At 26.1% G+C, this 14,048-nt stretch overlaps 1 protein-coding gene across 1 annotated transcript; it reads right to left on the reverse strand.

Moving 5' to 3' along the window:
- Window positions 1-11,904: 11,904 nt before the first annotated feature.
- Window positions 11,905-13,617, reverse strand: LOC112727082 (small ribosomal subunit protein uS10y). Its single transcript, XM_025776700.3, has 3 exons — window positions 13,324-13,617; window positions 13,112-13,225; window positions 11,905-12,385 (listed from the first exon to the last, which is right to left on the reverse strand). Exons 1-3 carry the CDS (start codon window positions 13,433-13,435, stop codon window positions 12,243-12,245), a joined length of 369 nt encoding a protein of 122 aa, XP_025632485.1. The 5' UTR covers window positions 13,436-13,617; the 3' UTR covers window positions 11,905-12,242.
- Window positions 13,618-14,048: the final 431 nt, after the last annotated feature.

Here is a 14,048-nt window from a genome sequence, read left to right on the forward strand (position 1 = left end):
TAATATTTTGCTGAATTTTATAATATTGACAAAGAAACGCTTTTTTTTGTTGTTATGCTGTAGTACTCTAACATTGTGATGAATGGAAGCATATGGGATGAAGAATGTATTTAAAATACAATAAAAAAAAATTATTCCTTTAAATTGAAACGACATTGCCAATTTACCATAAAATAATACATACTATGTATTTGTTTTTTTTTTTTTTTAGGTTATTAAAGGTCCAACAAAATAGTATAGAAATTATGGATATCGAGGAACTTTTAAAAACTTGAGGAGGCGAGGACCTTATTGAATAACATGTTTTTAGTACTTAGAACTTTTCCAAATTTTCAAAGTACTACTTAAAAATAACATATTAGAAGGTATTATCTCCTTGAATAGTTTGTGTCTAAAATAAAATTCCAATATGAACTTTTATTTTGGGATATGCGATGACCATATAAAGAAAAAGAATCATTCAACTGTATTAGTTATATATACTTGCCTAATTAACATTTATTCTGATCTATCGAAAAAAGAGATTTTTTTTATATTGTTATCTTATATATTATGTTACTCTAAAAATATTGTATAAGTTAATCATCATGCATGATCTATTAAAAGATAAAACCAAGGTTCGAAAAATCGGACCCGTCATCAAACCGCTCTAACTACTGGTTCACTAGTTTATTGGTCCAATTGGTCTAACTGATGGTTCAACCGAAAAATTTATTTTAAAATAAAATAATAAATAAATTATAAATAAACATCCTAAAATATAATTATAGTATAATATAAATATTAAAATAATTTTCAAATTTAAAAAACTACATTAAATGTCATCAATCAAATTCTTATAATCTTATTAATATACAAACTCAAGTTAAATAGTATAAAAAAATATCAAATATTAAATGTCAACATAAAAATTTATCAATCATCAAAACCTCAAGATGTTCTTGTGAGTTTCTTTTTTTTTTCTGAGAAAGACAAGGTTTCCCCTTGTCCAAGGCACCAGTGACCAGTATTCATCTCAGACAATTCTGGAACATGAGTAAGCTCTTCACCTCTATGATATCTATCATTAGTCTTTGGAATTCTGAATCTAAATTTAACTTTTGGTTTAACTTGTGTAGCTGAATAATTTGGCTGGGAAATTTAAATTATCGGTAGCCCTTTCTTATCGTGCGGCGAAAGCTCTTGTTGAGATGCATAACTGGAAGGACTTGTTAGAGAATGACCAAGTATGTTGCTTTCTTTTTCCTTTTGCTCCTTTCTCAAGTCTTACCTTACTCACCATTTGATATCTTTTGCTTTCAGCTGCGAATAGAGCAGAGGCAAGGTCGAGTAAGGGAAAATATACTTCCCTCCCACTTACAAGTATTCAAACAACTCAGGCAGGTATGCAGGAGATGGAAGACATTCAAAACAAAAGAGAATTCCAGCATGGTAGTGTTCTTAGTTCTTACCACCATCACCTGTATCAATCAGAGAAGTGGTTAATGGAAATACAAAACAATCAAAATAATGCATGTTTTTTTTCTCAAGGTGTGATAGAATCTTATGGCATGGGAGAGGCCTTCACCAATTATCTTATGTTCGTGGGGAGTCATGATTCTCTGATCATAGACCTGTGTATAGCATATTCTCAGCCGAAGTTGATCAAAGAAGCTCTAGTGGCCAAAACATTTCAACAAAACCAGCATTCAACATTCCAAAACCAGCAAAACCAACAACTACAAAACACTAAAATCTGCCTACACCATTAAGCATTTAGCACAATATGAAACATTCCAAAACACTAAATCTTCACCCAGCAAAACCAGCAACTACAAAACAAATCCATTAGCAAATTTGAACAAAAAAAATTAGGAGTCATCAGCAACTAGTAAACCAGAGTAACAAACTAACAGAGCCATCAGTAAACTAACAGAGTAATCGAGCCATTGAGCAATTAGAAAACAGTCACACTAAAACAGAGTAACAAACTAATAGAGGGAATGAGCCATCAGTAAAGAAGAAGAAGAAGATCAAAAATTGAAAACAGTCACACTAAAAATGGAATAAAAATGGAAGAAGAAGACCGAAGAAGAAGACCAAAGAACAACAATTTCAGAACTTCAAAGTTCAAACCAAGAAGAAGACCGAATAATCAGTGAAGATGAAAACGAGAAGCCACTAACCTGGATTCCGTGTCGAGAAGCATGCGAAGATGAAGACGACGTGCCGTGCTACTGGGTTTCGGACACGGAGGAGAGGAAGAAGCAGTGGCGCTAACGACCTGGGGACGACGGCGGTGCTCTGGACCTGGGAACGGCAGCAGCGATGAAGGGCTAGGATTTCCCTTGGCTTGAGAGTTCTCCAGGATTAGGACGATTCACGAATGATTGGGGAAGAAGGGGGGTTGGCTCACGAAGACTTGGGCCTGCTTCAGTTTTTTTTTTTTTAATCAACAAAACGGCGTCGCTTTATCTGAACCGGCCGGTTATCGGTCCGGCCCAACCAGCCAGTTCTTGGCCGATTCGACGGTTTTTCAATGGTTTTTCTTCCAGCGGTTTTAGGGAGAGGATCAGACCACTTCCATCGCCGGTTTTCGGTTGAACCGGTTCGACTGGCCGGTCCGGTCCGATTTTCAAACCCTTGGATAAAACCTTATTGCATAGTATTCTAATATAGGGGCGGAGCTAGATGAAATATTAGAGGGGGGCTAAAAATATTTATACAATAAAATAATATTAAAATAAAATTTTGAGGGGGGTTAAACTGAAATTTACATATAACAAGTGTAATAGCCCGTGCCATGCGCGTGATAAGATTGAAATTATAATTTTAAATTCTTTTGTTAAGATTAATTTGAATTATAATAATTTGATTAATAAAAATATAACATATTATGTATTGTTTGTTTTTTCTTAATCTAGTATTAAATGTATTAACTCTAAAATAGTTATTAATTACTTTTAGTAATTTACTTTTTTCAATAAATCAAACATATATACTCAATGTGACTATAAATAACCTAGTAATACTTAGACCCACCAACAAATTTTTATTTGTTGTTTTACTGTCAAGTAAGAACATATTAAAATCAACTCAAAATAAATAATAAATTATTAGAGAATTCTAATGCACAAAATTCTCTAATAAACAATAAATAATTTAAACCCACTAAAAAATAACTCAACACTTTTCTTTGATACCTACAAAATATATACCTGAAATAATATTATATCAATGTTAGTATACAGTTTTACAATCATCGACCGTATTTAAGATACGTGACTCCTTCTTAAAAGTTATTCTACATACGTGTGCAGTCGAAAGATAAATTACTGGACTTTATTTTATTTTTCTAAATTACTATAATTATGCATTATTCATTAAATGCTACTTGTAATATAATTGTAATATTGTAATATAACTATAATAAAGATATTTTTCTAAAATAAATTTAGAAGAGAGAATAGTGCTTTCATTTTGGAGGAAAAATGAATTCATGAGGAATTGACATTTCACTTTTATTAGTTGATAATGTATTAAATATTGATTTTATATAATTATAATAAAGATATTTTTCTAAATTAGTATAATCATACATTATTCGTTAAATGTTAATTGTAATATAATTATAATAAAGATATTTTCTGAAATAAATTTAGATGAGAAAATAGTGTTTCATTTTAGAGGAAAAATGAATTCATGAGGAATTGACACCTCACTTTTATTAGTTGGAGGAAAAATCCAGATTTAGTATATTTCTCATATTATATATTTTTCTCTAATCATATATCAACTGTTTTCTTTCCTTCGTTTCAGCATTTTGAACATGGGTTTAACTTATCGTAGTTCTTACTTCTCAGTCATTCTATTAGATGTAATTGATAACTATTGAAATTCTTTGATTAACATAGGAGAAAAATATATTATTGTATGATAGAATTAATATGAGTATATTTTGTTATTAAATACACAAAGTTAATGTAAAATAAAATTACACATAAAAAAAGCAAAAAAAAAATAAAATTAAAATAGCAAAAATGATAAAAAAATATTTTTATAATTTTATTTTGTCATTTTTATGTATAGAATTAGAAAATAATAAATTTTTGACTAAATTAATTTTGTATTTGTTGTATTCAAATTAAATAAGTAATCAATTATATTATTTTAATTTATTCCTTAAATTTATATATCATAAAAATCAAATTAATATACATAATTTTAAATTGTGTGATACTTAACTATCTAATCAAATCAATTAGTTGATATAATTAATGCATCATAATGAATTGTATTTAATGAGTTAAACAAAATAAATTAAGAAAGACTCTCAGAAACATGCTACGTTGACTCTATCGTTAAATTTAAAAATCGATTTTTATATAATAGAATCGATAATATAATAGATGGCGAGAAAGAGAAAGATAAATATTTTGGATCCTAGGTTGTTTCATTTGGATGTTGTAATGTGGGTATCACATTATTTTACTTATTCTACCCTATGGACCTTTTTGCAACTTTATTTCAGTATGAATAGGATTTCACTACTTTTAGTAATAAATTAAAATCCAAAATAAAACTGAAAAAAAAAAGTAAAGAATATAAAATTATTGATTGAAATTTTATTTTATTTTTTGTTATTATAACAGGTATTTTTATTTAATATACGAAAATCGTACGAAATTAATCGTAAAAAAAGTATAAAATATAAATAAATATACTGAATTAAGAGATAAAATTATATTTGTTATCTCATTTTTACTTTTAGCAGCACAATAGAATATCATGTACTCAACATAATTTAAGATGCAAATTATAATTAATTATAATTTTTATTTAAAATATTTAAAATTAATCTTAATATAAATAAAAATAATTTAATATATTAAATAAATTAATAGAATAATATAAGTTGATTATTTTTTTGATTAATTTTGTTATTTTTTTCTGACTACCTTTAAAATTACAACTTTTTTTTAAATTTGACCTGAAATAAAATTAGAGTTGTTGGTCTACACCATTAAAAAAAATAATACTATGCAATTACATTTGTACATATAACATATTTCTAAATTTTTATATGCAAAACTTAAGATTCTATATTTCTTTATTTATGCCATAAATAAGTATTATTTACAATGATTTGTATTGATTTAAAAGTTTAAAATATGAAAATTTACTATGTTATTTTACTATTAATGTATGTAGTATTACATTATAAAATAGAAAAATTAAAATGATTATTATATAGTTTAGATGGATTGAACTAAATATAAAAATATAAAATAGAATTGTATTATTAAATTTTAGTATTTTTAATTAGTTAATAATATAAAATAAGATAGAAGTGACTATTTATAATTGAATAGTTTGGTTGATTAGACTAAAAAAATCGAAAAACACTCTAAATAAAAAGCCAAATTAACTTTAATATTAAATTCATTGATACGATTTTAATTTTATATAATAGTTAGATAATAAATTAGTAAAAGCAAATGGAAGAATGGCTTTAATTAGTATTTGATAAAATATTCATTTAGAATAATTACAAAAAGTAAAAGTATGATATTATTAAAAATAATATATTTTTATGTTTAAAATACATTTAAATAAAATATTTGTAAAATATAAAATTTAGAATAACATAGCTTCATGAATATTAATCATTAATCAATTATGAACTAACATAAAATTATAATACAATTTATTGATAAAAAATAATCAACAATTAATATTAATAAATATAAAAATCATCCAAACACTTTGATTAAAAATATGAGTGGTTAATTATTATTTATTATTAATAATATTTTGTTCATAACTAAAACTAAAAATATAATTATTCAGATTTAGATTTTAGAAGAATAAACGTATAAGTAACAAATAATCTATTTTATCATGCATATTATAAATTAATGAATTAAACTAACTGATATAATAAATTATAATTAATTAATTGGTATAAATTATAATAAATTATATGATATTTAAAAAGAAAATAAAATGAATAAGAAGAAAATAAAAAGAAATATAAGAGATAAAAGACTACAATAAAATAAATTGAGTGTGAGAGTTTTATTTTTTTTTTTTTTACAAATTTTATATCACATCCGTTTCAATAATAATAAATAAAAATACATCAACTCGATGTCTAAGAGAGAATGATGAGATAAAATCATAACACAGTTCTAAAATAAAAGCTTAAATTAAACCATAATATCATTGCACAACACAAATTGAAAATAATTTCACACTATAATATACCACACAAACAGGTAAATAACTTAAGCTTAATTACGGAATTTTTTTTATTTATGCATACATGATAACACCATGGTCTATAAATGCTTCATGGATAATATATCATATATTGTTCTGAATGATGAGCACGGAAGTTGAAGAGTGTGTGGTGGTTTGTGTCCACGATAGTTGCCTTCTTGCGACGACGCCTCATAAGAAGAAAAAGAATTGTTGTAAAAGCTACCTAATGAAAGAGTAATTGGTAAATGAATGATATTTTCTTCTAGCATATATGGTCTTTTATAGCGGTAAAATAAAAATGGAAGGAATAAAATTTTATATTTTTATATTCAGAATAGAATTTGATATTTATCGTAATAACATTAAATAACTAATCAGTTATAATTCATGTATTTAAATAAATAAAATAAATTAAATAAAAATATTTTTAAGAATTAATCAAATTAAATCAGTTAGTCGAAACAAATAATTAGTATAGTTGATTTTATTTGATTTATTGAATTCAAAAAAATAAATTAGGAAATAATTGATTGAGTTAATTAGTTGATATAATTAATTTATTATAATTGATTGGATTTAATAAATTAAAAAAATAAATAGGAAAACATATGAGACAATAATTTTTTTAACTAAATTAATCTGTATTTATTATATTTAATCATTATAAGTAACAAATCATTTATGCTATTATATACCTTATAAATTAATGAATTAAAATAATTGATATAATAAATTACAATTATTTTATTGATATGAATTATAATAAAGCGTGTGATATTTAAATATCTAATCAAATCAATTAGTTGATATAATTAATTTACTGTAATAAATTGTATTCAATGAATTATAAAAAATAAATTAAGAAACATACTCAAAAGTAGTGACGAATCCAGAAGTTTTAAATAGTGGGGGTAAACATATAGCATATAAAAATAATAAAAAATATTTATAAATATATAAAAAATAAATAATATAAAAATATTAAATATTAAATAATTTTTATGTAATCATTATCAATATTAATATATTAATAAATAATAATATGGTTATTAATTTATCTTTCTGTAAATTAAATATAATAATAATAAATGAAATTAATCAAAATATAAATAGATTATCTTCTAATCAATAATAAAAGTGAAATATATTTTTTTATGAATTATATATAATAAATGATATTTTAGAAAAAAATCTATACTAAATTTCTCGTATCCTCATTATATATTTTATAGATTATTTAAATATTATTTAATTATTTAATAAAAGAAAGACAAAAAATTAATTTCAAATAATAATAATAATAATAATAATAATAATAATAATAATAATAATAATAATAATAATAATAGAATTAGTTATTTAGATAGATAAAAGTACAAAATGCGTTAATATTTTAATTGATTTTTATTTTAATTTATGTTTGAGAACTAATTATCAAAATAGATATCCAATACAAAATTCTTCAATTTACTGGTAAATATTAAAGTAGAATTGAAAAAAAAAACAGAGATATAACCTTTAACTAAATAAATTTATTAACTAAATAATGTTATAATAATATTTTGTTTTTATTAACTTAATTTAATATATAATTTTATCTTATATTTTTAGATACAAATTAGAGTCTAATTTTAATTATTTGATAGTATAAAATATTTTATATAATTATTTAATTATGCCTATTTTTTTGAATTATCATTTAGGTGAATACAATCAATATAAAAGATAGTTATTTTTTATGATATGATATTACGTTATTGAATATTTATGTAAAACTATTTTACACTAATAGTGTATGAAAATTATAAATTGTACCTTAAAAAGATCAACTTCGATGAAAAACGAAGAATACATTCTTATTCTATGAAGTAGTAAAAGAAAAATAATAAATATAAAATTATGAGTTGATTCTCAAATTTAGATTAATGTACCACAGAAAAATACTATATATAGACTTTAGTAAAACAAAAATAAATATGTAAATTATTTATTATTAAGATAATTTTTTATTATATACAGTAATTACATCATACATTAATTTTGTTAAAATTATATAATTTTTCATAATATGAATAGAATCATTATCTTCTATCATAATCAGAGAAATTCCGAATAATGAATAAGAATATTATACCTGATATACACAGATTGAAATAGAAATATATGTCTTAAAATTTAGAAATATAAATTCTATTATATCTTCCTAAACAAACCTAAGCAACTCTACACTAATAGCCCGTGCCATGTCGTGTTTTTCACGACTTATATTTAGGAACATATAGAATTTTAATAATAATACACAGGTAATTGAAATAGTTTATATACGGATTTTTCAAGTTATTATTATTATTATTATTATTGTTGTTGTTGTTGTTGTTGTTGTTGTTGTTGTTGTTGTTGTTGTTGTTGGATAATAAATAAGAATTAGAATTATATTAATATTTTTAAAATTAATATAATTAAAATGACTAAAAATATTTAAAATTAATATGCGTTATTAATATCATAAAATTTGATCATTTTATGATTAGATTCAAATATTCTTATCATGATTACTACGACTGGTGCAATTATCATATTATTATCATATTATTATTATTATTATTAAAAGTATTTTCAATTGATAATTGATAAGTAGTTTAATAATGCATTAAATATTAATTTGATATAATTATAATAAAGATTTTTTATAAAATAATTTAAAATAGAGAATAGAAAAGTTCATTTTGGAGGGAAAACAGAGTCACCAGATCGACACCTCACTTTCATTAGTTGGGAAAAAATCCAATTTTAGTATATTAAGTAGATTTACATATAAAAAATTAAAATTAGAGGGGCCATCACCCCCTTGCTGAGTATGTAGCTCCGCCCCTAATTCTAAATATGGTTAGATTTTCTATGATTGCAACAAAATTATATTTCCTAAATAATTCATATATTTAATCTATAGTCACTAAAAAAGTTACAACTGTATCCAATCCAATGGTACAAATTGTCTAATTTTGGGTAGTTATATTATGTAGGGTTGAAACAACCAATTGTGGCCTGTTGTGGAAATTGTTGTCCATTTAACATTAAAGTTACATGCACTTAATCAACTTAGATTAGTCGAATAGTCAGTTCATTTGTCTACCTTAAATAACTATCTAGAGTTTGAATCCTACCTTATATTAGGGGTGAGCACAGGTCGGGTTAGTTCGAGATTATGGTAAAATTAAAATCAAACCAAATGAATTATAATTGGTTCGGTTTGGTTCAAATTTACGTTTTTTTGTATATGTATCCGAACCAAACCAAAACGATTAAGAATAGATTGGTTCGGTTCGGATAATTGGATACCCAATAAAACAGAAATTTATTAAAAAAAAATTTATCTTAAAAATTTTCAAGTACAATAAACATGTAAAATCAGTAGACATAATCCAAACATGTTAAATACCAAATATATTAAAATCTAAACACATTAAATACAGTGGGAGTGGCTGCACTTGGAAAAGAAGTGCTTCCAACACAGGTAAGGTGAGGTTTGAGAAAGCTCTGCTAGGATTTACTCCATAGGGTGAGAAAATCGCTACTAGTGTTAGAGTTACTGGGTGAAAAACTCAAAATCATTAAAAGGCATATATATTTTTTAAATTTTTATTTTTTTATTTAATTAATATATGTTGGATTCACGAGTTAGTTTAGATTCCGCAACCCCAAAACCGTTATCCGAACCAATTATTAGAGAGGCATTAGTTTGGTTTGGGTCGGACCTGATTACCCGTTGGTTCCAGAACTAATTTAATTAATTCGGTTCGGGTTCGAATGGGTAATTGAATACTCTCTACTATGCTCACCCCTACCTTATATATATAATAGATTATTGGCTAGTAACATATTCTTAAATAAAACTCAAATCTCTTATCTTATCAAATTAAAGGATATCATGAAAGAAAAAAAAAAAAAAAAAAACTATACATGCGGATATCCAACAACAAACATTTTGTAAAGATAAAACTCAGCATGTAAGCTGGGATGGGACTCATTACAGTGAAATTGCAAATGAGTGTGTCGTTTCTCAAATCATGACGAAAAAGCACTTTATGAGACCGTGCTTTTAGTCCTTTCTCAAGCACAACCCTTAATTTCACAATATGTAAAGTATCATCATGACTCGATTATGTACTACATCGCTAAAGAAACATCTGCTCGGGAATAGATCGTTAAAATGGCCTAAATTCGAGTAAATAAATGAATTTTCTATTCCATAATCAGGTTTGTTTAAGTGCTTGTTTGGACGCTATTATTTTGATAAAAAAAGATTTTTTTAATAAAAAAATCTTTTTTTTTAATTTTTAACATGTTTGACAAATTTCTAGTAGTAAAAATAAAAATATTAGAAAAATAAAAAAAATATCTTTTTTGAGAAGTTATAATTTATATCTTTTTTTAAAAGATATTTTTTCCTTAAAAAAAGATATTTTTTATGTAATAAATAAACAAAAAAGTACTTTTATATCGTTATACTCAAACATAATTGATAGATAAAAAAAATTTTTTTGTATGAAATACCTAACCATAAAATTACTTTTACTTTTCTATAAGATCTTTTAAAAAAAGATAACTCGAAAAAAATCTTTTTTTTAAAACTCACTTAAACAAGTCTTAAATTTTGAATTAAATAAATTCAGCTATTTAATCAAAAAGAAAAGTGAATTAAATAGGTCATCTCGCCGATTAAACACAGCCCATTATTTTTAAAAAATAGCATTTTTTTCAATATTTCTACTGATCCAATACAAAGATTCAACTCGATAAAAAATCCTGTGCTTACCCCAAAAATGTCTCTTGTTTGTTCAAAAAAATTTCCGAAAAAATAAACAGGTACACCTATAACCAACTTGAATTGGTTAAGTGGTCAACTCACTCAGCAAGTAATTGGAAGTTTGAATCCCGCTCATTCAGCAAATATTAGGAGTTCGAATCCCACCTTGTGCATGCAATAATTTATTGAACAACAACCACAGACCTTTAAATAAAATTCAAATTCATATCAGAGTATTTTTGGCTTGTCCGTATTCAAATTCATATCAGAGTATTTTTGGCTTGTCCGTGTTGGGGAATACCGTAACTAACAAAAAAGCCTTTTTTTTTTTTTATCAGAGTGAGAGATTAGGGATTTTGTAACATCATAGATAGATAGCACTTTCAGTATCAGAGTGTGGCTCAAGAACCCTAACCCTAAAAAAAAAAAGCCTATTTAACTAGTCAAATTAGACATCAATGGTCCCAACTTCAAAACTAAAATCCGTAAACAAAAAAAAAAAAGATAATAGACCAGCCCATATAGTGGCCCATTTGACAACCTTAGAATAGTCACTCTTATGAATAACGTGCATTGAACATTTAAGATTGGTGGTTAACACTTGACAGGGTAAAATAGCCTAAAAATGACTTAAAAGCATCCCTAAAATAGTCGGAAAATATATATCACATAGTCCAACAAATAGAACACATGATCTATCACACGTTGTACTCTTCAATTACTCATAACTTCTAATAGAAAATAAAATAAGTAGCCATAATTTTTCATCTTGATCCTTTTTTCCTCTTTTCATTCTTTTCATTAATGAAATGAACTTGATTTCTTTTTTTTCTTTTTCAAATGGCCCGCAAAAATAAATGAAATGTCGTCTAAGTCCTCATAAATTTACGGTGTCCAACAAAATGGTGCATTCTGTCAGACCTAAATCTTTCATGAGTATAAATTACATTTTCTTTTGCAAGAGTAAGACTTAAAAATTTGTTGTAGAAGAACAAAAAGGGGGATTAAGTACGAGTACAATATGCTATGACATGAAAGCAAATACTCAACATGTATGTAACCCTAAACCATATGAAGCATGATGTTTAACTTTTTCATTCACCGATGTCCAAAAACCATAAGAACTAAAGAAAAAAGATAAATAACTAAGCAAGCACAACAAAATTAATGTCTTTAATCTTCAAAACTGAGATCAAGCATCTGCAATTGTGACCTCAACCTCAACACCAGGCTCGATTGTGATTGAAGTAATCTGCTTAACAACATCAGGGGAACTGTAGAGGTCGATGACCCTCTTGTGAACACGTAGTTCGAATCTGTCCCAGGTGTTGGTACCTGAAATCAAAGGTAGGGACAACAATGGATACTGCTCTTTCAACAATAATATAACAACAAAGTTAATTCAAACACTTAAGTCAGCCCACACTACTACAATACAGTAAATACTTCCATAGCTGGTGTCCTCCGAGACAGATCACAAAACAGAACATTTCGCATTGATCAAACTCCTCTAAGGTAAGGGAGTCGATAAAATGAGAACACACTTCCATAGCCGGTGTTCTCCTAGACGGAGACCACAAAACACATCATTTTGCGTTGATCAGACTGCTCTAAATATGGGAGTCGACAAAATGAGAACGGACTCTAATCACCTTGGATAGTAGTAGGCTTGCACATGATGGAAGTTGTAAATTCAGTGTAATTAGATTCTCACTTTTTTTACTATATCAATCTTCGTCCACTATGTCTACACTCCTATGGTATAAGACGACTTGACATCCGTATAAAAAAACATAGAATCTGTATTTGACTATTTGCTAATTCTCCTTCAAAGAGTGGAAATTATTCCAATTTCTCCGTTAACACAGAAAAATCTCTATCAAAATCAACTCAAAATAAAAATTTAAAAACCAATTTCCATCCTATAACTAATAATCCGAGAAGACTAAATCAGAGATCTTCAATGTACAACACCACAGTATATTATAACCAAACTTTATATAAAGAAACTGAAACTCAGAATTCCAATCAAATAGAAGGATCAAAACACAATTGAAGTACCTTCACCACAGGGGGATTTCCTGGTAGTGATGTGAAGAACCTTAGTTGGCATCCTCACAGGTCCCTTCACCCTGAGGCGCTTGTCCTTCGCACCACGAACCAAGTCAGAACAAACTGCAAAAACAAACGCGAACAGATCCAAAAGCTATTAGCCAGTGCAACAACGAATTCACCTTTTTAATTTTCATGGAAGAAATTGAGTTGTTATGCACCTTTCTCGAGATTTTTGACGTGCTTGGAGGAAAGAGTGATCCTGATCTTGTGGATCTGTTCTTGTGACTCCTCCAAACCGGTTTTCGTAGGTTTCATAGCTGCGTACGCCATTGCCGCGGAAGAACAAGAGCTCGCGAAGGAGAGAGTTGTGCTGCGGCGTAGTGCTAATGTAGAAACCTTATTGGGGGTTAGGGTTAGGGTTTACTCTCGTTCACGTATTTATAGACAACCCAAGCAAAATTAAATAAATCAATCAGATAGACCCAAGGTTTTGAAAAATTGAAAGCAAACCCGTTATTGGCCTGAGAAAATTAAAGATTTAAATATTTAAAAATTCAATTGAAATTAAATTGGATATAAAAAATAATATTTTTATTTTTTATAAAATCTATTTTATTATGTTAATATTACTAGTTTTTATGTTTTTCCAATTTTCTATAATATATTTTTCTGTTAAATATAATTTATTATAAAAAATTAATTTTGTTAGTAGGTTTTATGTTTTAACTAATTTTCTTAAAAAATGTCGGATAAAATTCACCCTTTTTTTATCCGATTTTATAATACTAATAATAATATATTATTATTATTATAGAAAAATAAGTGAAGTGAACTTGTAAAATATAATAATTATCAAAGAGCAAATAAAACCTGTGATTGCTTTTGATGCAGAATGCATGAAGAGTAAGCTCTTCTTTTTAAATTAACGGAGAGGAAAATCGAC

Source organism: Arachis hypogaea, chromosome 12, assembly GCF_003086295.3.
Source record: "Arachis hypogaea cultivar Tifrunner chromosome 12, arahy.Tifrunner.gnm2.J5K5, whole genome shotgun sequence".
Lineage (NCBI taxonomy): Eukaryota > Viridiplantae > Streptophyta > Magnoliopsida > Fabales > Fabaceae > Arachis > Arachis hypogaea.